Raw genomic sequence first — 22,873 nt, forward strand, 5'->3', positions numbered from 1 at the left:
GAAAATTTTTAAAAGGTTGTGAGATCCTCATGCAATGAAATCCTGGGGTGAGGTCCCTAGGGAACACAGTCACCTCTGAAAATATCACTGTCGTGCTTGGCTGAGAGCTTGTGTCTGTCATTCCCATCTAGAGCTCAGTTCAAAAAAAAAAAAAAAAAAAAGACATGAACAAGGGCAGTCAGCCTCTTAATTATGGTCTGAAAGAGAGTCACTGCTTCTCTCCAATTATACAAAGTCACAAAGGCCTCAACCGTCATATGGTCAACCCACACTCACTGTGCTAGAAAAGATTCAACCTTCATTTTGAGAAATTTATTAAAATAGGAACAAGAATCAGTTGTACATTAGAATTAATCATTTGCATTAAGTGTGGTACTAGAGCAGAAGAGTAGTTTTAAATAATATATTTTTAAAAATCACAAAATACATGGTTAAGGCACTACTACATCTTGTCTCCTGTTTTCAATAAATACGCTGTTTTTTAAAAAATCCAGTAGTGAGTACATCTGATTAAATGAATATAGGCACTACACTGTTAAAGACAGTTATACTTTGCTGTGGCCACTGTAAGTAATTTATTCTCAAAAGAACTTTCATTAGCTAGGGTTAGCATTTTTTTTTAAATGAAAATGAAAAAAAAAAATCACAGTTTTCTCTTTCCAGTCTAAGTAAGTCCCTTCCAGAGAGACCTATGTACAAAAGGTACTGTCTCTTCGTATATTCCTCAGTAACAAGGAATTATGCATAAGGTGCAAAAGATTGCCTCCCAGGAAGCGAAGCCATCAGAAATTGGATGTCTCAGGACAGCAAGAGTCTTTGGAAAAGTTTTTTCCAACTACAATCAAATCAGCTGGGTTTAGAAAACTCTGGAACTTCCAGCATCCAAGAAAGCTGCTTTGTAAGTGCCCTCTGTTCAGAGAGTTTTGTTATGCAGTTGAGGGAACCAGGTCCAGCTCCTGTGTTGTACAGTGTAGACAGAGCACCAGACTGGGAGTCAAGTGGGCTGGGCGCTGGTTCAGTGCCACCGGTACTCCCTAAGATGCCGACCTGGTGGTTCTGTTACGGTGCTCGGCAGCTCCTGAACCTGTGCTTGTGCATCGTCTTAGTTTGGTCACCTCTAAGATGAAAGGGTTGGAATTTCTGCCTTTTTGTCCAGTTCCAGCAGCTCGCTGGTTTTATGGTGTGAACCGTTTATGGTCACAGCTGATGCCGCTGCAGTAAATAGGCGCAGCCTCCCCGTAGGACACAGTGACCACAGCAAAGAGGAGAGAAAATTACCTTTCCACAACATTGCCGGGTTGTTTGAGCCCTGGGCGCACATCTTTTCATCAGAGCCCTCTATGCTATTTAATTAAAAGTTGCCATTTAACTGGAGTTACAATAGTCACAGGAAAACATTAAGACTTCTCTTCTTACCAGACCATACAACCTCCATGGCAGAACTTGGCTGCGTAGCTCTTGGAGATTAAATGTACATTTCCACATACTTGGTTTCTCCAGTCAGCTTATATACTTCAGCACATAAGAGATCGGGCAGTAAGGCTGTACATGGGCGTGAGGCGAAATACGAGCAAGAAGCTTGACGTGAGCCACACCTCATTTACAATGAGATCATTATATCATTACTACTTTTTGTCAGCTGTCTAGAAAGGGCTGCCCATCTGATTTCTTTTACTACTGGTATATGACACTGGGAGAGTGCAGGCTGGCAAGACTTAAGCTGGAAAATACGCTTTGCTTTTTGGCACTTAAACTGGACACATGGTCAAAGCTTTAAGAAATCTTGGACCTACTGCTCAGATGCAGTAGAGAATACAGCTAATTTCATTCTGAAATATAATAACAGTATTGCTTTCACCTGCTAAGGTTTGGTCTTCAGTTTTACTTTATATATATACACATACATGTATGTGTATATATATATTGTTGACTTAAATTATAGACATTTCTACCTCATTATAAAACACTAACTTTAAAATCAGTCATTGAGAAGTAATCGGATACAAAGCATCTAATCACAAAAACAGAGAAGGAAATCAAAGAGCACTTCGGAAAGCAGCTCCAGGGCTGAAGGCCACTTAGTCGTTCTTCTCCAGGGACCTGTAATAGTCTGTCAGGACCTTCCATGCTTTGGGGGCCATGAAGCCGTCTGGGGGGTTTTCTCCTTCCCGGGCCAGCTTCCTCATACGAGTTCCTGAGATGAAGTCGAACTCGTTGTGCCTGTCACAGGGAAGCAACAAAGAAGTCAACATCGGTAAGTAACACCTACCTCCGAGAGTCCAGTTTCTGGGAGGCGCTTACGGCTTCTTAGACCACATTTTTTCTTTCTGTAAAAATGCTGCATCTTCTAAAATGAGCGAATTGCTACATCTTCAATTCAGGAAAGGAACTTACAGAACAAAGGGAAATAGTGGCAGCTGTCCATTCAGTGCTCCCTCTGTACCTACGCTGCTCACGGGAAGTGTCTTCTGTTGCTCTGCCCACTTCTGTGAGCTCTGAGCAAGGTGAGTGCTCTCTAGATACTCACTGAAATCTTTTTCTGCGTTGACTCCCTTTCAGGTAATGTGCCAGGTGCCCAGGGTGTACTCAAGGAAGGTGTATGTTAAAAAAGAAATATTTATGGACCATTTACTATATACAAGGGGCGGTGCTGTAACTCTAGGGGACACAGAAATGTGTCAAGACCAGGTCTTGCGTTTCAAAGGACTCTTACTCCAGTCAGGAGTGTGGGGAGATACACTGGAGAGATTTCCAAAATTTTGCCTTATTATTCCCATTCTACAGATGTTGATTAAAGAATTTTCCTCTGAAAACTTACCTTTCTGGATCATAGAAGTCCATGGCTTTTTTGGCTTTGTTGTAGGCAGCCACTCGGAATGGGATGATTTCCACAGAGGTGAGGCCAGGGGCCATGGTCAAAACCTTGCCCCCGTGAGTGGGTTCATACAGGTCTTTCTTGGTCTCAGGGTGGGGCATTCCTGCAGGGTCCCGGCCCACAATGTAGAAACTGGCCCCTGCAATCATCCGGGACCTGCAGTGCCACTGAACCTGGGAAACATAACATGAGGGACATGCTGGTCATCACTGGCCAGTCCTGGGGGTTCCTGTTTTTGGAGACACCCCTTTATTCTGCTGAGAAGTGATTAGGTCAACTAATCATTGTAAGCAAGTCAGTAGTAAGGTGTCCAGGACTTATTCTTCACCTGCTTGGTCACACTGTGTGGGGGAAGAGCTTCAGAGAGAAGAGTCACCCCTCCGAGAGCCTGAGGTTACATTCCTCATCTCTCCAGACGAAGGAACCAGGAACACTCAGACCTTCCTGTTCCACAGAACTGTGAATTTTACTTTCCAGTTCCTCCCTACTCAAAATAAATCACAGTTGAAGGGAAATTACAAACTCCACTATCTCTTATCGGACTGCCTATAATTATAGAGCTAATTAACTTTCCTTTGCAGACACTGATTGCATTTCAGCACAGCATTCAGATTTCAAGATGACTTACCCTCTTTAAAGCTCAGACAGAAATTTAGAGGATGGGGATGAAAGCTAAGAGCCTGGAACTTTGATCTGGTTGAAGAGAATTCATTCATTAAACTCAGTTTGGGGCATTTCAAAGGGTTGAGACCCTTTCAATTCATCATACTTACCACAAGCTTGTTCAGATCCACTACACTGGTGCAGTGGGACAAAGAAAGTCTCTGTGTGACAGTCTCAGTGTCTTATGATGAAAGGGAGACATTAACCTTTGAAAGGCATCCTCTCCCTTGTAATGTAACTCACAGAGCATGGTGAATCACTTCAGAGTAACAGGAACTTCTGGAACAGTATTAGGCTAGATAGGTCTTGCCCTGTAACCCAGTTAGACTGTATTATCTACTTCATTCACATGCCAACTTCCATATTCTCAAAGCCAGTGCACAAGCTGATTTGGTGTTTCTAGCATTTTCACAAATACTAGATGGAAACATAATTAAGTTGGATAAGTAAGAGACACCAGAAGACTTCAGAATTTGCTCATCAGGAAGAATCTCATAGACTCACTTGCTCTTCTAAGTTAAGTTTGACTTTGCACTTCTGAGTCGACAGCCCAGCTCAGGGAATTGCTCACCTCTGTGGGGCCAGCATATAACATGGGAGATGGGAAGATGGCAACAATGGTTGACTTGGGATCCAAAACCCCTTCCTCAAGCACTGCTGCATGCTGCTTCATCCGCCACTCCAGGGGTACATCGTCATCCTTGGTCCAGCCACCCAGAGGGTGGAGCAGGAGGACTGGGTGCTTGTAGCCCCTCTCCAGGAGCCGGCGGTGGGTGTCCTGCATCAACAGAGCATGGCCATTGTGGACAGGATTGCGCAACTGAAATGCGAACACCGCATCTGGGAAAGGAAAGCAGAAATGCCAAGGTCAAAGACATGAAAGGTCTGCAAGAACAAAAGGGAAAAGATGAGGCTATGTTTATTGTTCAGTGCACCTGTTATGTCCACTTGCTTTTAATAACTGGCCAGAGAATCCACCTGGATCTTTAGGGGTGTTACTCCAAAGGTACCAACCAGTGCCAAACTGCTTAGACAGGGACAGGACGAAGAGGCAGAGGGCCCTAAGGGAGAGTCTGACTCAGAAATGAAAACATTTGTTGCCAGGACCTTTCCTGCAAACCAAAGCTCAGGCAAGGCCTGCATTAATCAGTCCTCTTGCACCCTGCTCTACCCTTAATTCCCCCAGGGTGTGAATATTGACAAGGAACATTTTCTGGGACCTGTGCAGAGTTTTAACAATTTAAAGTTGTAAAAAATATTTCACCTTCACTTCAAGGAGATCTTCAAAACAACTCCACTTAGTGACAGACTCCTGGGAGCACTAATTTTTCTTTCTGGTTATTAAATACATATCCATTACAGAAAATTTAGGAAATACAGAAAAGCCCAAAATAGGATAAAAAAACATCATCCTATCATTACTTTTTCTCTTTTTCAAAACATGTAAAGTGAAGATCTCTTCTTCCCCTTAGTCCAACTCCATCCCTAAGAGGTAGCTGCTGACATCTGCAGTTTGGTGCGCATGCTGCCAGAGACTTCTGCTTTTACATGCATAAGTAGGTTCAGGTTTTAAAAACACTTATTACACTGTGTTTTGTTTTCTAAAATTATGCTACATATAGTCTGTGATTTTCCTTTTCACTTAATATACTTTGAGTATCTTTCTGTGTCAGCACATTATTTTTAACTGCTGCCTAAAATTCCAGTATTTCAACTTTATAAACTGTTTCCATGTCAATGGACAGAGGATGTTTCCAACTTTTCAAAACTATAAACATGCTGATTCTTGGTAAGGAGTGTTAACAAATGCAGTAGGACCAAGCTACATACCCGCATTCATTTCTTTACATTTCTGTTTGAGCTCCAAAGGCGTCAGGCGGTATTGGTCCAACCCATCATTCCACCTTATTTTCTCCAGTACCTGAAGGTCACCACCAACCAACCAATCCCCACTTTCCATCACCATCTAGAAAGACCATTATTAATGATTAATACTGTTTTTTATTTTATCAAAAAGCATTTTCTCCTTCTGGACCAGTCTTGGGTTACTTGAACTGCCTTCAGTTCTCAGCACTTCTAGCAGTTAATTTATCTCTTAACCTCTTTGTACTCTTAAAGACCTGCAAAGAGCTTTTGTTTATTTATATGGGTTATATCTATAATTACTTTCATATTAGAAACTAAAACAGAACCTTTAAAATAGGTATTAATTGACTTAAAACCAGCAATAATAAACCTATTACATATTAACATAAATAACATTTTATTTTTATGGGAAGTGAAAAATAAATAATATTTCCCCCCCAAAAAAGAGAAAATTGACATTGTTTTACATGTTTGCATGGTCTTTAATGTCTGACTTAATAGAAGGCAGCTGGATTCTCATATCAACTTCTGCATTTATTCTGTGGCCATATATTGTTTTGGCTGAAATATATAAACTCCAACTACAGGTAGGTGGTTGGAAAAAAGTATTTCAATAGCCTTTTTCTATCATTGCAGATATTCTTCTTTGATACAAAAGATTAAATAACCCAATTTTTAAAATCAGTGAAGGACTTGAATAGACATTTTTTCAGACCATGATCTGTGTACCTGGGGCTCTGGAATTCCCTGCCCAGTCTGCCCTGAGCTGGGGTGCAGAACCAAGAAGTCCAAATTTGAACCTGGCCTTCCAGACTGTGATCAAGACATAGTTCGTCAAAGTAGAAAGATAAAACATTTTATTTAAATGTTTTAGTTAGATATGTAGCTTTTAAATATGCTATCTGGGGGGCTTCAGCTTGTATTCTTACCCTGACCCCCACAAATATTAGGTGTGAACCTCGTGTGAAGAATGGTCAAAGTAATGAAAACTAAAAACACAACAGTGTTTGAGGAAAGGCGAGAGGGCCAGCACTTTCCTGGACAAGGAGGGGAGAGGCCCTGGACCTGGCAACACACATACGGTTAAGTCGCCGACTTTGCAGCATCTAACCATGGTTTTTACATCATTGACCTTAAAGTTACACATTGTTATATGTTAATTATATCTCAATTAACCTGAAAAAAGAAGCACATGACCACCTTTGTTTTTTCTATAAACATAAGTATGTTCCATATGACGTTGCAGTGCAATCAATTATAACCGAGAGCAGGTGTTTCCTCAGTCACTGAGCCAAACATTGCAGAAAGTCTTATTCCTCAGTTTATAGTTGTGCATCCCTTCCCCTGATCAAATTTTACACTTGCCTTTCACCCTGTCTCAGGACAATGTGGCCATCTGTAACCTTAGCAGAAAAGAAGGAGGGAAGAGAAGGGGAGAAAAAGCTGATTGATTTCCAACACCCACTCAGAAGATACCGTGGTGGTGATGGTGTACCCCCGGTTGACATTCCCTGTCATGGCCACATGTTGGGGTTTACAATGACTTGCATTCCATAGGTTTTCAGAGGATGGGGGATTGGGATAGAGCCATGGTTCTCGATAGATGGTGACTTTGCCTCTCCTGGTAACATTTGACAATATCTGAAGACAATTTTCATTGTCACAACTAGAGTGGGAAAGGATATGCTATTGGACTAGTGTACAGAGGCCAGGGACCTACTAAATACCCTATATTGCACAGGACAGCCCCCACAACATGTAACTGTGCAGCCCAAATTCAACAGCACTGTGGTTGAGAAACCCTCAGTAGAAAAAGGGTAATTTGCAAGAGATTCAGTTGTGTTTTCATGGCCCCCCTTCTAAACTTGGTGCTTAGGAAAGTCGCTTAACCAGAAATATGATCAAATACTCATATCTATACATTAACTTTCTCCTCATTGCTTAGAGTTAGACAACAGATAAAATTTCTTAAGACTTAAGACCCCAAATCCCTGGGCATGCAGTAACTCATTCTGGACGCCAGGGGTCCACCCTATATTGTTCTATTGGTGAAGGCAAACTTGAATCTGTTTTGTTCATCACCTAGCCTAAAAATGTGTCTGAACATCAAATCATAAAATGTGGGGGAGGGGAGTAAGAAAATCTGGTGGTTTTTTTAGAACATGTTTGAGCCTGAGTGACTACCAGTCTAACCACAGATTAAAATATACCATAGAGTCACAAAAAACAAAAAGAACTCAAGCATAATACAAAAGAAAATCATAAAACCACAAGAAGAAAAGCAAAAAAGAAACAAAGAAGAAATACAAAATCAACTGGAAAACAAGGTTTAAAATGGCAATAAATACGTATCAATAATTACCTTAAATGAAAATGGACTAAATGCTCCAAACAAAAGACAGGTGGCAGACTGGATAATAAAACAAGAGTACACAATATGCTGCCTGTAAGAGACCCACTTTAGGGTGAAAGACACACACAGATTGAAAGCAAGAGGATGGAAAAACATAATTCATGCAAATGGAAACAACAAGAAAGCAGGGGTAGCAATACCCATATCAGACAAACTAAACTTTAAAACAAAGGCCATAAAGAAAGATAAAGAAGGACATTATATAATGATAAAAGGATCAATACAAGAAGAGGATATTACTCTCTTTAACATATATACACCCAGTATAGGAGCACCTAAATACATAGAACAAATATTAATAGACATAAAGGGAAAAATTGATGGGAATACAATAATACTAGAAGATTTTAACACCCCACTAACATCAATGGACAGATCTTCCAGACAGAAAATCAATTAGGCAACAGAGATCCTAAATGACACAATGTAACAGATTTAATTGACATTTTTAGGATATTACATCCAAAGAAAATCAGAATATACATCCTTTTCAAGTGCACATGGAACATTCTCTAGGACAAACTACATACTAGGATGCAAAACAAGCCTCAGCAAATTTAAGAGGATAGAAATTATTTCAAGCATCTTTCTGACTACAGTGGCATGAAACTAGAAATCAACCAAAGAGAAACGAGAAAAAAAAAAAAGAAAGATTGCATGGAGACTAAACAACATGCTACTAAAAAACCAATGTGTCAACAATGAAATCAAAGAGGAAATTTAAAAATACCTTGAGACGAATGACAATGAAACCACAACCACACAAAATCTATGGGATGCAAGCAAAAGCACTCCTAAGAGGGAAAGAAGTTCATAGCAATACAGGACTTTCTCAAAAAACAAGAAGAATCTCAAACAACCTATCCTACCACCTAAAAGAATAAGAAAAAGAAGAACAAACAAACCTAAAGTCAGCAGAAGGAAAGAAATAATAAAGATCAGTGAGGAAATAAAATAGAGATTAAAAAATTGGAAAAAAAATCAATAAAACCAAGAGCTGGTTTTTTTTGAAAAGGTAAACAAAATAGACAAATCTCTGGCCATGCTAAGAAAAGAGAAATGACACAAATAAAATAAGAAATAAGAGAGGAGAAATAACATCTGACACCACAGATAAACAAAAAACAGTAAGAGAATACTATGAACAACTATATGCCAATGAACTGGAAAACCTGGAAGACATGGACAAGTTTTTAGAAACATACAGTTCACCAAAACTGAATCAAGAAGAAATAGATAATTTAACAAATCGATAACCAGAAGCAAAATAGAGTCTAATTTAAAACCTCCCTACAAACAAAAGTCAAGGGCCAGATGGCTTCACTGGGGAAGTCTACCAAACATAAAAAGAACTTATACTGATCCTTCTCAAACTCTTCCAAAAGATTGAAGAGGAGGCAACACTCCCAAACTCATTCTATGAAGCCACCATCACCCTAATACCAAACCAGCCTAAGATACTACCAAGAAAGAAAATTATAGGCCAAATCTTTGACGAATATATATACAAAAATTCTCAGTAAAGTTGGAAGAGACTGTTTTGTGTTGAATAAACCTGTAGCCAGAAAAAAAATTTTTTCAACAAAATATTAGCAAACCGAATTCAACAATACATAAAAAAGATCATACACCCCGATCAAGCTGGATTCATCCCAGATGTCACAAGGATGGTTTAACATATACAAATCAATCAGTGTGATACACCACATCAACAAAAGGACAAAAACCACAAGATCGTCTCAATAGATGCAGAAGAAGCATTTGATAAAATTCAATATCCATAAATGATAAAAACTCTTACCAAATTAGGTATAGAGGGAACATATCTCAACATAATAAAAGCTACTTATGACAAACTCATAGCCAACATAATACTCAAAGGTGAGGAGCTGAAAGCCTTCCTACTAAAATCTGGAACAAGACAAAAATGCTCCCTCTCACCACTTCTATTCAACATAGTATTGGAAGTCCTAGCCACAGCAGTCAGTCAAGCAAAAGAAATAAAAGGGATCCAAATTGAAAGGGAAGTAAAACTGTCACTATATGCAGATGACATAATGTAATGTATACAAAACCCTAAAGACTGCATACACAAAAACTACTAGAACTGAAAAATGAATTCAGCAAGGTAGCAGGATACAAGATTAACTTACAGAAGTCAGTTGCATTTCTTTACACTAACAATAAAATATCAGAAAAAGAAAGTAAAAAAAAAAAATCCCTTTTATTTTTATTTAAACCATCCCTTTTAAAGTCATATCAAAAAAATTAAATACTTAGGAATAAACTTAACCTCCTTGGCATAACCCTCCCAGACTTCAGACTATAGTAATGAAAGCTACAGTAATGAAAACAGTGTGGTATTGGCACAAAAAGAGACATAGGGATCAATGGAACAGAATAGAGAGCCCAGAAATAAACCCACACACCTACAGTCAGTCAGTCTTCGACAAAGGAGGTGAGAATATAACATGGAGAAAAGACAGTCTCTTCAGGAAGTCGTGTTGGAAAACTGGACAACTGCATGTAAATCAGTGAAGTTAGGACACCCCCTCATACCATACACAAAAATAAACAAAATAGCTTGAAGATTTAAACATAAGACAGGACACCATAAATCTCCGAGAGGAGAACATAGGCAAAATATTCTCTGACATAAATTGCTGCAATGTTATCCGAGGTCAGTCTCCCAAGGCAACAGAAATAAAGGCAAAAATAAATAAATGAGACCTAATCAAACTCATAAGCTTTTGCACAGCAAAGGAAACATCAATAAAATGAAAAGACAACCTACGGACTGAGAGAAAATATTTGCAACTGCAACTGACAAGGGATTCATTTCCAGAATATACCAACAGCTCATACAACTCAACAACAAAAAAACAAACAACCCAATCAAAAAATGGGCAAAAGATCTAAATAGATATTTCTCCAAAGACGACATACAGATGGCCAACAGACACATGAAAAGATGCTCAGTATTGCTAATTATCAGAGAATTGCAAATCAAAACTAAATGAGGTTATCACCTCACATGGGTCAGAATGGCCATCAATAAAAAAGTCCACAAACAATAAAATGCTAGAGAGGGTGTAGAGAAAAGGGAGCCTTCCTACACTGTTGGTAGGAATGTAATTTGGTGCAGCCACTATGGAGAACAGTATGGAGATTCCTTAAAAAGCTAAAAATTGAGTTATCATATGATCTAGCAGTCCCACTCCTGGGCATTATATCTGGAGAAAACCCTATAATTCAAAAAGACACATGCACCCCAATGTTCACAGCAGCACTATTTATAATAGCTAAAGCACGGAAACAACCCAAATGTCCATCAACAGATGACTAGATAAAGAAGATATGGTATATATACAATGGAATACTACTCAGCCATAAAAAAGAATGAAGTAATGCCATTTGCAGCAATATGGATATAGAGATTATCATGCTCAGTGAAGTAAGTCAGACAGAGAAAAATATATAATATCACTTATATGGGGAATTGAAAAATGATACAAATGAACTTATTTACAGAACAAACAGATTCATACATAGGAAACAAACTTATGGTTACCAAAGGGGAAAGGGGGTGGAGGGATAAATTAGGAGTTTTGGACTAGCAGATGCAAACTGCTATATACAAAACAGATAAACAAGAACCTACTGTATAGCAGAGGGAACTATATTCAATATCTTGTAATAATATATAATTGAAAATATGAATTTTCCACTTTGTATAAATATATATATGTACAACTGAATCACTAAACTGTACGTCAGAAACTAATACAACATTACAAATCAACTATACTTCAATAGTAAGTAAATAAATGTGTCTGAAGAACAATGCTGAAAATATGCTTTTGGACTTTCTGGGATCAGGAGGGACAAAGAGCATCTCTCTCCAAGGTGGTCCAACTGTCCCCAGAACAGTGGTTCAGCTATCAGGAAGGGAAGTCCAGTGGCTCTGCCTAATCTCCCAGGGCTTTGTGGCCCCGAAGTCCCCACTGCCTTCCAAGCCTGCTGCCAAAGGCAGGTGTGGGACCACAGGTAGAGAGTCTGCAGAACCGGACACACAGAGAGGACTGGGGGACAGGCTTTAAGGGAGTCTAGTGAAATAGTGAAAGAGGACTTGGGCTCAGAATCACAGGCAACAGGAGTGCAAAAAGGAGAAGAGGATGAGCTCACACACGGGGATGAGCACTAAGAAAGTGAGCGGGGACAGGCTGAAGGAGAGCATGGAGAGGAAGAGTGGAAAGGAGCAGCCCGGAGAGGGAGCGGGGTGTGCACACCAGAAGAGGCGCCGCTGAGGATGGGAAGGTGCCAAGGTCAGAATGCGAAGGGAAGAGGAGAGAAGGGAAAGAAACCAGAAGGACATTATGAAATAGTGGGTCCAGGAAAATAAGTCATGATGAAAAGGTTCAGAGAACAGAATCAAGAATAAAAAAACAGCATGTGATACGATTGGAGAATGTGTACTCATGCCTGTGGTATCTGTATGGTCATGGAGTCTGTAGATCACATGCATTTAATGCCCTCAATTCCAGATAAGAAGACAGTTTCACAGAGGGGAGGTGGCAGGGCTCAAGTGCAAATAGCTGCTTTAACGAAGCCAGGACCCAAATCTAGGAGTCCTCCAAACAGGCTCACCTTCCCATCTGCACCCACTGCCTCTTGTCAGTGGCCTGCATGCTGACAGCTCAGCATTGTCTTCAGGGGGATCGTCCATTTATCCTCCATCCAGTCAGCACTTGTGTGCATGGCCCTGGGCTTGCTGCTGGGGATATGACTGAAAAAGACAGATCGAGATGTGGTCCTCGATCTCACAGGTTGGCAGTCTGAGTGGATCGACAGAAGAGGAAAAGGGTAACACTGTGGCACAGGTGTGGACAAGACAAGAGCAAAGTGCTCTGAGAGGACAAAGACACACCCAGTCAGGCTTATGGGTCACGGAAGTGGGGCCAACTTCTTGCAGAGAAAAGGAGTAACAAATAAGGTGAGGAGGCAGGAGTAGAAGGAAAAGTGTACTAGTTGGAGGGACTAGCATGTGAAAAAGTAAGAGATTGATAGAATAAGCAGCTGAGAATGAATGGAGGAGAAAATATAGGTGGCAGTGGTAACAGGTGGTAAGATGAAGAAGTCATATCTTTACATACGAGTTCCCAAATGAAGTTTGAACAGTTCGCCCTAGCCGACAAATGGAGAAAGGATTTGAGGGAAGCAGGGAAGATACAGGGAAGAAATTTGAGTGTCCTGGCCTGAGTTGAAACAGAAACGTGAACAAATTCCAGCAATACCAAGGAGGTGGAATTGTTAGGAACTGGTGATTTAACGAACAAGGGAGAAGAAAGAAGCCAAAATGACAGTCTGACTTTGGACATGGGCCACCATTTGGATGATGGAGCTTAGCTGTTCATGGAGCTAGGGCACACAGGATGGGGAGCAGGTGGGGTGAAGTTGCACATGTCGAGTGCCGGGTACTTGCAGGATATATCCAGGCGGAGCCACGGAAGCAGCAGCTCCAGATCAGGATCTAATGCCATGGTTCTCAACCTTCACTGCACATTAGAATCATAGAGCCTTAAAACTCACAAGACCCAGGACTGAGCCCAAGCCAATTACATAAAAATCTGTAAGGGAGGGGTCCAGTCATAGGTAATTTTTTTTACAGCTCCCCAGGTGACTCTGTTGATCTGATGATTTTCTTTGCAGAGCTAAAGGATATAAAAACTCTCCTAGCCTTCACTGGGAAGTCATACTCAGTTCTCTTGATTTCTACATTTGTAAAATGGGAATAATGATTCTTAGGTGCTTTACAAGAGCGTTGTGAGAAATAATTACTGCTTGGAAAAGCTTTGGGAGCCATGGATGAAATGTAACAGGGCTCCTATAAGTATGATTTTTACAAGTTTCACCTGCTCCTCCTCATGGTTTCATCTGTGACAAGTCACAGTGGTTCTGTACTAGTGATGACAGGGAGAAGAAAGAAGACAGAGAGGGTTGGGATGATTTGAATGGAAGGCTGGGGAACTGCAGTGAGGGGCTAAGCAACTGGGGCAGGCCGTTCCCTGGGTGGCTCTGACCATTTTTCACGCAAGTATCACTCCCAGTGCCACATGAAAATACAAGAAAATACAAGAAGGCTCATGATTACTTTTGGAAGGAATTACTGTTGGAAGGTTTGGGGTCCTAAAAACAAACAAACAAACAAATAAAAAACACCATGTTTAAGTATTACTGTGAATTTCAAGGTGCTTATAAAAATGTATCATGAGTTCCTTTCCCATAAACACAGCGTCAACACTCCCAAGTGTAGTGTGTACAGAGCGAGTGGTGTTCTATCTCTGGAAATGCATGGCCCATTTCTCACCTTTAGCTCACTGGCGATGTTTACAGAGTCCCTCTAATGACCTAATTACTGAATCACTGACTATACTGTCAAGGCCACAAGTCACACCACCACTCTCCCTGCCACCTAAGAAATTCTGAGCTCCAACTGCCAATACATGTTGCAAGACAAGATAAAAAGGAAATAATTGCTTAAGAGCTTCCTTAGATTTTTTTTCTTTTGGTGCTAATCACGTGTGTGCGGACATTAGTCCCAAAGAGTGGAAATATCTGAGCTGGCATGATGAAGGGCCACTCTTCTTTAAGTCACTGAGTGCAGATTAAGATCCCAAATGTATAGGGTTATGATCAGAAAACGAATGAAACAAGGACATAATTAAGGCCCAGAATACAATTCCTCAAATAGCTACTGCCCAGCAATGTCAAGGACTGTCTGCCAACCACTTGGAGAGAAAATGTTCAGATGGCTCTGAGCTTATCTGCAGGGTGGACAGTTGTGTCCAATAAATGCAAAGCTGCTTGGCTCACCCATTGACCTCTCATGTTCCACCAGGGGTCTTGAAAAAGCCCTCCCTACCTTGCAACATTTCACAACTGGGAAAAAAAAAAAAGAAAACAAATTAAGTTTGCCTGGCAGATTTGGACAGACTTATTCAATCATCCATTTCGTATGGTTACAGGGATAGAAGAGATCTCGGAGTTACTGAGTCTGGCCCCCTCCTTTTATAAATGAAGAAACTGAGGCCCAGAGAGAGGGTGTGCCTTGTCCGATCACAAGGCTTTTTAGAGTTGCCTAGGTCTCAGGTTGCTCTTTAGTCCTGTGAACTTTATGAAAGTTACTCCAGCTGAGGAATTTGACAAGTCAAATCATTAGTAAATGTCTTTATTATTATTATTATTATTATTATTATTATTATTATTATTATTATTATTATTATTATTATTATTATTTGAACCCTAATGCTCTTATCTTGGATGAGGGATGGTTTTTGCATTTAATTACATGTATTTTTCTTTATGGGAAATTAACCACATGCAGCAATTCCCCTCCCTCCAGCCCCACCCCATCACCAGCAACAATTAGAAGTTGTGAAGGAATCTGAGTTTTATTCTATTTTGCCTTAATTAGATGAACGCATTTTTCAATATTAAAAATATCCACTGATGAAAATGTGGTATTTTCCCTCTGCAAACTGCCACTATCTGTGCTGATTTTTGTTTACTGAAAGAATGTCACTGACTCACCACCCCCCACTTCCAAAGGCCACAGACCATGAACTCTGAGTCTCTTTCCAGGGGTTAGTTGGATTCTTTCCATATGAAGACACTGACATCCCTTGTGAATTTCACGATGGACTAGGCTGCAAGCCCTGGCTGTGGTTTTGTGCATAGCACAGCTATGATTTTGGTCCTCTACTCATGATGCTAGACTAAATAATACCTCCCTGGTCTAGTTTTTTTCCCCATTTAGCTGAGGGAGCCAGCCATCACAGGATCTGAGGACTCAAGAAACCATTTAGGCCAGCACTCAAACAGAAAGTCATTTCTTTGCCTTATCTAAAAAGATCTCCCCAGGAAAAGCTTGCAAAACCTCCCTTAGAAATGCATTCTTCCATCTAACCCCAGTTTCTTTAATTCCTTTACAAAGGACTTGGAAAGAATTGTTTTTATCCCACGTTGAAAGAAAGCCCTTTCAAAGGTTTTGCCACTTACTTTGATATAGGGGTGTTTTGCACACATTGTGCCCCACACATAGGAACAACGCTCCTCTTTTCTATGTTCGTAGAATTCAGGGTCTTGTAAGATAGCCACCCTCCGTCCTTCATATGTCAGGACAAATTTGCCGCACCCTTCCAGCCGCGTCTTGTCATCCACAGAGACAGGCAGAACAATGGGAATGCTCATGTTGATCACTCCGTCTGTGGAGAGAGCCAGGTAATGCGTGAACAGAACATACAAGCTGTGCTGCCCTTTAAGGAGGACTCAAATGTGTAAGGTGTCCCTTCCAAACACTTCTTGCAAAAGACCTAACTCTAACATGGTTGTGCTGGATGCACCAGTTTCTCTGGAGTCTAAGTCCCTGAGAAGCTTCTCAAAGCCAGAGATGGAGCATTTGTGAAAAGCAGGCTGAGTTTCAAATTGTGTTGGTGGCTTCAGGAAATGATTTGGAGGATCATGAAGGGACATCTCCAGTCTGAGTTCTCTTTTTAAAGTTCGGTTCTGACCGTAACACACTAGGGAGCTTAGTCTTTAAAAATCCAGTTAGACAAAATAAAGTTTGGCAAAGCCCTCTGTATCTGTGGTTCCGCACCCACAGATTCAACCACCCTAAGGATCACAAACTTAATACATGATCTACCTTTGGTTGAACCTGCAGGTGCAGAACGCATGGATACGGAGGGCCGACGGTGGGACTGGAGCATCCACAGATTTTGGTATCTTCACTGGGTCCAGAACCAGCCCCCTCCCCTCTCGTCCCCTCACTCCCTGCAGATATGGAGGGATGACTGTGATTTCTTAGTGAAGCCAGATAATGTAAAAGAAATTGCACAGCTGTTTCCCCCCTTTTGTAATAGTGCCCTAACATTCTAACAACTATGTCAGGCTTTCAGTTGTACTTACAGTGAGAATATGGGGGCACAGAGTTAAGTACATAACACTAAAAAATACTAGGGAGATTTGGGAGGAGTTCCCAAGTTCAAGACTCAGGAAGAAATGAAAGGAAGGTGAGTAAAGAAAACATTCAACCTGTTACCAAGTCTACGCTGGTACTGCTCACTGTAGGACAGGCCAATAAATCGAGAGGTGAGTTGTTGGGGCAAGGCTTAGCAACTTTATTCAGAAAGCCAGCCGACTGAGAAGATGCGGGACTAGGATCCCTAAGAGCCATCTTCCCTGGGTTAGAATTCAGGCTTCTTTTATACTAAAAGGGGAGGGAGTAATGTCAAACATTTCCTGGTTCCGGTCAGACGCCGGAAGGGATGTGTTAATTTCCTTCGTCCAGCAGTCACTCACAGGTGGGCCTGGTCAGGATGTTTCCTGTGAGCTCAACAAAGGTATTTTAGCTTAACATCCATTACCTGGGAGGCACAGTTCCCAGAGATGGGCCATTATGTATAATTTAAGCTTATAGGCAATGTCCCTTTAGTGATTAACTTGTAGCAAAAGCATAGAATACAAAGGTTAAAGTAAAATAAACAGATCCAATATGGTGTCAGAAGTGTCCTTCCCTATTACAAACTCAGGAATTCAAAACAGGAAACAACTGCTGTTATTTGTGGATTAGGGGAAATGTACCATAGATTAATGAAGTCTTTTAAGCCGAACTTTCAAAATCCAACACTGGATAGAGTTAAAGATCTGAGATCCAAATTCTGTTCCTTTGGGGCACAACACTCCCCCCGATAGCTATGAAAGCAAAATCTACAGGTACATCACTTTGCACATTTTAAATACTCTCCAGCAGTTACCCGGACATAAAGAACATCACAGGGGTAGACAGCAACTTCCCGCAACAAAGAAATCTTGTATATCAGAAAATCCTGCCACTTGCTCTTGGAGCCTTATAAACCACAAGGAAGATGCCATGCACAGAGAGCAATGAATTTTGTCACTCAAATAACTGCTTTGTTTCAAAGTTCATAGGCAGTAAGAGTGGTCCAAGCAAGCCCTGTGCAGAGAGCACTAAACTTAAAGCCAGGCGATCTCCTGTGTCACTCACCTTCTCTGCGCTCAGTTTCTCCACTTGGAAAATGGGATCATAAATAATATGTATATCCCTGGGGCGCTGGGAGGAGGCATACTGTAAAGCACTATACCAATAGAGGTTTATAATAAAAGATGATTAAACCCACCGCATAGTCTAGTTGATAAAAAGGGAGGGAGGCTAACAAAGAATAACACCTGCAAGGATGCTGATGATCTAATGAGAAATCATGCTTTCTGTGGATTGTGGACTACTGACCACACTGCTTATAAAGAGTGCCTTGACAGAAATAAAGTAAAACAAAATGCAAAGCAGAAGGTGGGCGGGATGCTGGAGGGAGCCCAGCTCTGCCTGCAGTGCTGCCGTCCATAGGTCATTCTGGGGTGGAATCCAGAGACTGCTCCACCTCCCTGTTGCCGTCACCTTCCTTGGTCCCAGGTTCCAGCCCAGGAACCTGCCTTCATCTTGGCCTTGAGTGAAAAATCTGAACTAAAGAAACAGCATTCCCTGACAGGCTGTCAAGACAGCTAATCTGGGGAGTGTTGCAGAGTAACAACCGCAACTGATCACACACACTTGTAGCTCCAGCTCCACGCAGGTATAAGCAGATATGCTGCGGTTTCCCTTCCATCTTAATCAACCTTTCTAATACATGAACTTATCCTACAGTTTAACCTTGTGATGAAATATCCTCCAAAGCTTTAAACATTGGCTCGGGCTTTCAGCCTTTTTCCATCATGTTCTTCAGCTCTGGTGGAAACCACCCGGATTCTTTTACTGCAGTGTATCTCACTTTGGAAAAGAGAATCATAGGTTTGTTTTGTTTTGTTTTTTTAGCCACGGTTAGTCCAACACTTAACTTCATGTTTAGTTAAATAATTTTGCTTTTGCTTTAAATAATTTTCAAGTCTGCTGTTTTAACCTTGTAGATCCACTTATCATTTACTTGGGACAGTTTCTAGACAAAAACTAAAATGCTTTTTTTTTTGCACAGCAGTCTTTTTCAAAGAAAAACAACAATGATGAAAATAATACTAAAGATAAATGACAACTTCAGAATTTTACCTTTTCGTTCTGGTACAGTGCACAAGTTTACAGTCGCAGCCAGCATGTGTTTATTCCCAGTTTTATAATTACCAATCATAGCTTGAAATTAAATTCATGCATAATCACACATCACCAACAAATGAAGTACAACCATCCACAATCCAACCAGGTGCATCCACTTTAAATTGCATCTAAAACTGACCTATCCTTCGTCAATTAAAAATGCTTTGATAAATGCAATAGAAAAAAGTTTCCAGATTTATGAAACTAAATGAGGACCAACACTCAGCAGAAGTAATGAGCAGAGAGGATCATACATCTTTTAAATCTCAGGAACAAAATGTGCAACAAAAACTTAGAAACAAGTTTACTTTTGTCAGCCAAATACAAAATTATCAACAACAGCTGCATCTGATCCAGAATTTCCTGTTACTTGCAACTCCTGTCAACAGAAGAATGTAGCTTTATTTTATTATAACTGGTTGGATCATGAATTGTTAGCAATTACAACTGGTTCATTTACATTTTTTTTAGTTATGGTCTTCCCATTTCTAATTGATATAACATATCTAATTATAATAATTTAACTACTTGCAAAGTTGAAATACATACCAGGAAGGAACATGCCTAGAGAAATACAAACACAAGAAACATGTTTTCATCTCTCCACCAACATAATATATAGTAAAGCAACAATGTCAAGGAACAAATTTCTATTATGAAACTTCATACATACAACGTAAAATACACTGAACTCCTTGCTAATGCTATTTCTAAAAATAGAGAATATATGACAGCAAAAACTGGTGAGAACAGAATTGATATTGAACACTGTTTAGTACAATCCAAAAGGTTTGTTTAAATTATTATCTGTTTTTAAATAATTAAACCATATGCCAATAGCCCCTCCAACTTCAGCAAGAAGTTGTCTCTTACAAATATATAATGTTAGAGCTACTGTCAGATGATTCCAAATGAGGCTTTGGAAGGTGTAGAGACAAACTGCCCCGGACGTCCTGGAATCCCAGATGTTAGAGGACATGAAAGTATGCCTAGTGGGACAAGTACAAATACTTGAAGCAGGATAACCTGGATTTGAATCCAGGCTTCAAGTGAGTTATTTAACCTTTCCAATACTTATTTCCTTGCATAAAGAAAATACCTTCACAGTGATGCTACCTGGGTTAAATGTGATGCCCTCTGTCAAAACACCAGGATCGAAACACATTATGTGCTGAATAAATGCTGGCAGTTATGAGAGGCCTCGAGCCCTGCCTTGGAAAGTCAGAGCTGGGGAAGACTTGCCCTTAACGATCAAGTCTCACCAAGCTGCCATGTCTTAACACTACTTGGATACCATCAGTCAAGAACATAAGTTTGAGGTTCCATTTTTAAATTTAGATATGACATGTATGATTGGAGGATCTGTGACAACCCGCAGACTACATATCCAGTGAGAAATAAAGTGATATAATACATTGACATGACAATAGATTCTTGAGTAATATACAGAGTAACTCATACTATATAGTCACCAAAAACACTAAAAAAAAGATATTTTGTTTTGCTTTTGGACTGAGTAGACTGTGTTAATTTTTTTTTAAACGTAGGGGTAAATTGTGAACCTTTCAGAAAATGAAAACCAACAAAATATTTTTGGGAGACTGGGTCAGAATAGAAACAATTTTACCTAAACATTGTAGGTGGTCAAGAAATGGGCAATTGTTTAATGATAGTTGAAAATGACCTCATGTCTGTGGCTACAGAAATTATTTCACATTTTCAATGGTGGTGACTCAAACTTCCATAAATTAGTTAAAATTAAATGCTATCCATATGAATGATATTTTGCCCAACCTTCTGATATATAGTTATATCATCTTTTGGAATTTAACTATGTCTACAGTCCAGAAGCCATCAAACCAGGTTCTACCATGAACTGTCATGGTGTGACAGAGGGCAGAGTGTTTCAACCAGCTTCTCTGAGATGCCTTCAGGGCTGCTGTCCAGGTGGGAGAAAGGCTGAGCCCACCCCTTCTACAGGCGGAGTTTCATTTTCATCTGTTGTATATATTGCCTCAAATTTCACTGAAATAGTTATCTGGCTTGAAAAAAAAAAGTTTGACAACCACTGATGTCGTGGGAAAACCCCTCTGGACTGGGGTTCAGCAGAGGAGCTGTGTACTGCTTGTCCCAGCAAGCTCCTATTTGTCTTCATGATCTATTTCCAGCAGCTAGGACAAACCCCGGCATATAGTAACATTCAATAAATATTCAATATTGGCTGGCTAAGGAACATCTTATCTGTGCTGCTGCCACACTGATGTGGCTATATAGACAAGCCACTTGGTCTCTTCAAAACTTCAAATCCTTTTAACTGTATTCAGTATGGGAGGGGGTGGATGTTAATATATGGAACATTTACTATTGGACCAGGTATTCTTTTAAACTTTCAGTGAGGTAGGAACTGTTATTGAGATCCTTATTTTACAGATGAGGAAACTGAGGCACAGAGAGTGTAAATAATTAGCCCCAGGTTCATAGCTAATCACTGGCATATGAACTCAGAAAGTTCGATGCCACAGCTCACTCTTATCCACTATATTCTGCCTCTACTTAGGTAGAGGTGGGCAGCATATTATATTCCTGGTATTCCTTTTTATTAATTGATTTACACAGGAATTAAGGAGGCTTCTTGGGGGCATGGGAAGTTTTGAATTCTAATTACAACTGGGGTTGTTTATGCCCCATTCCCCAGGCAGAGGCACAAGTCTAAAACATGAACATTTTCCTCAAGAAAGAACATCTGATTTGACTTTTCTTCCTAAAAGGTTTGGAGCTCTGCTCAGTATGATAAATTCAGTATGACTCTATCACCATCCCTTCTCCACTTAGCAGCCATTCCCCAAGATCTTAAAATGCATACATTCCATTTTATAAGGTCGGGCAGTTCGAGAAAGGAAATGATCATAGAGGGGAAGTGTTCTGAATGACACGGCCTTCTGACCTTGACAAGATCAGCTCTCTCAAAGCCATTCACTTTGTGTCCAGAAAGCTGCCTCCATACCCCCTGTTAGAATTTAGTGGATGAAGCCACCCTAATACATTTCATGTATGGGCATGAATACTGACACTTCATCATCCACAGAAGAAAGCAGCTGCTTCAGTAATGCTTGATAGAGCAAACTGGAGGATGGGAGGCCCCCTTCAAGCCAGCAGTGAGTGCTGAGTTCATCTAAGATGGTCCAAGCAGCTGGCGACGGTGCTTCTGACTGTCCACTGCCTTCTGAGCATCAGGGCCAGCAAAGGGCAGGTGGAGGTGAAACACACTTAACCTTCTGTTGGTTTTGTGTACGAGCTTCATTTTTGGTTCCTTAGCTTTAAATAATCACTAATCCTTGGAGGTTAATCCAAAAAAGTTCTAAAAATGGAAGCTTACATATAATTGAACACAACTTAAATAATCTAAATATTGTCACAACAAGTTTTACAAACGAAGGCTTAGCATTTCTTGTACTTTTGAAGACTTCTGAGAATTTTTTTCTTTTTTTATTCGTTTTTCTAATTTTAAAATTTTCATTATTTTTTAAGATGGATTTTTTTTTCTTTAATAATAAAGAATAAGAAACAAACAGAAAAACCCATACCGTCTAGCAGGGTGCCGAAGTGTACAACCTGCAAGTACTCCTTCTCCCGCATAAAACCTTTGAGGGGAGTGGCCCAGCCTTCACTCAAAACTTGGACCCACTGAAGATCCAGCTGCAAAACACAAAAAGCAAATGAGCATTTCCATAAGCTCTGTTTTCCAACCATACGGCCCCAGGACCGTCCTTTCTTACTCAGTTGACAAGAGAATGAGGGCAGACTTTTCAGGTTTTAAGTGTTCCAATATATATAAAACTGACCCGTGATCTAGGGGCTGGAGCAGTTTGAGTCTAGAACTTTCCTTTGGGAGAGT

The 22,873-nt window shown here is 40.3% G+C and overlaps 1 protein-coding gene and 1 pseudogene across 1 annotated transcript in view; one reads left to right on the top strand and one right to left on the bottom strand.

Annotated features, from left to right (window-relative positions):
• Positions 1-297: 297 nt before the first annotated feature.
• The window catches only part of PAPSS2 (3'-phosphoadenosine 5'-phosphosulfate synthase 2), a 73,832-nt gene continuing 51,256 nt past the window's right edge, over positions 298-22,873 (bottom strand). The window contains exons 7-12 of the mRNA XM_074374002.1: positions 22,563-22,674; positions 15,876-16,081; positions 5,369-5,504; positions 4,110-4,378; positions 2,819-3,048; positions 298-2,220 (exon numbers count right to left, since the gene is read on the bottom strand). Coding sequence (XP_074230103.1) covers positions 2,079-2,220; positions 2,819-3,048; positions 4,110-4,378; positions 5,369-5,504; positions 15,876-16,081; positions 22,563-22,674 — 1,095 coding nt within the window. The 3' untranslated portion in view covers positions 298-2,078. The remainder of the gene's footprint in view (positions 2,221-2,818; positions 3,049-4,109; positions 4,379-5,368; positions 5,505-15,875; positions 16,082-22,562; positions 22,675-22,873) is intronic.
• Positions 6,408-6,526, top strand: LOC123613173 (U6atac minor spliceosomal RNA; annotated as a pseudogene).

The sequence above is a fragment of the Camelus bactrianus genome, chromosome 11 (assembly GCF_048773025.1).
Source record: "Camelus bactrianus isolate YW-2024 breed Bactrian camel chromosome 11, ASM4877302v1, whole genome shotgun sequence".
NCBI lineage: Eukaryota > Metazoa > Chordata > Mammalia > Artiodactyla > Camelidae > Camelus > Camelus bactrianus.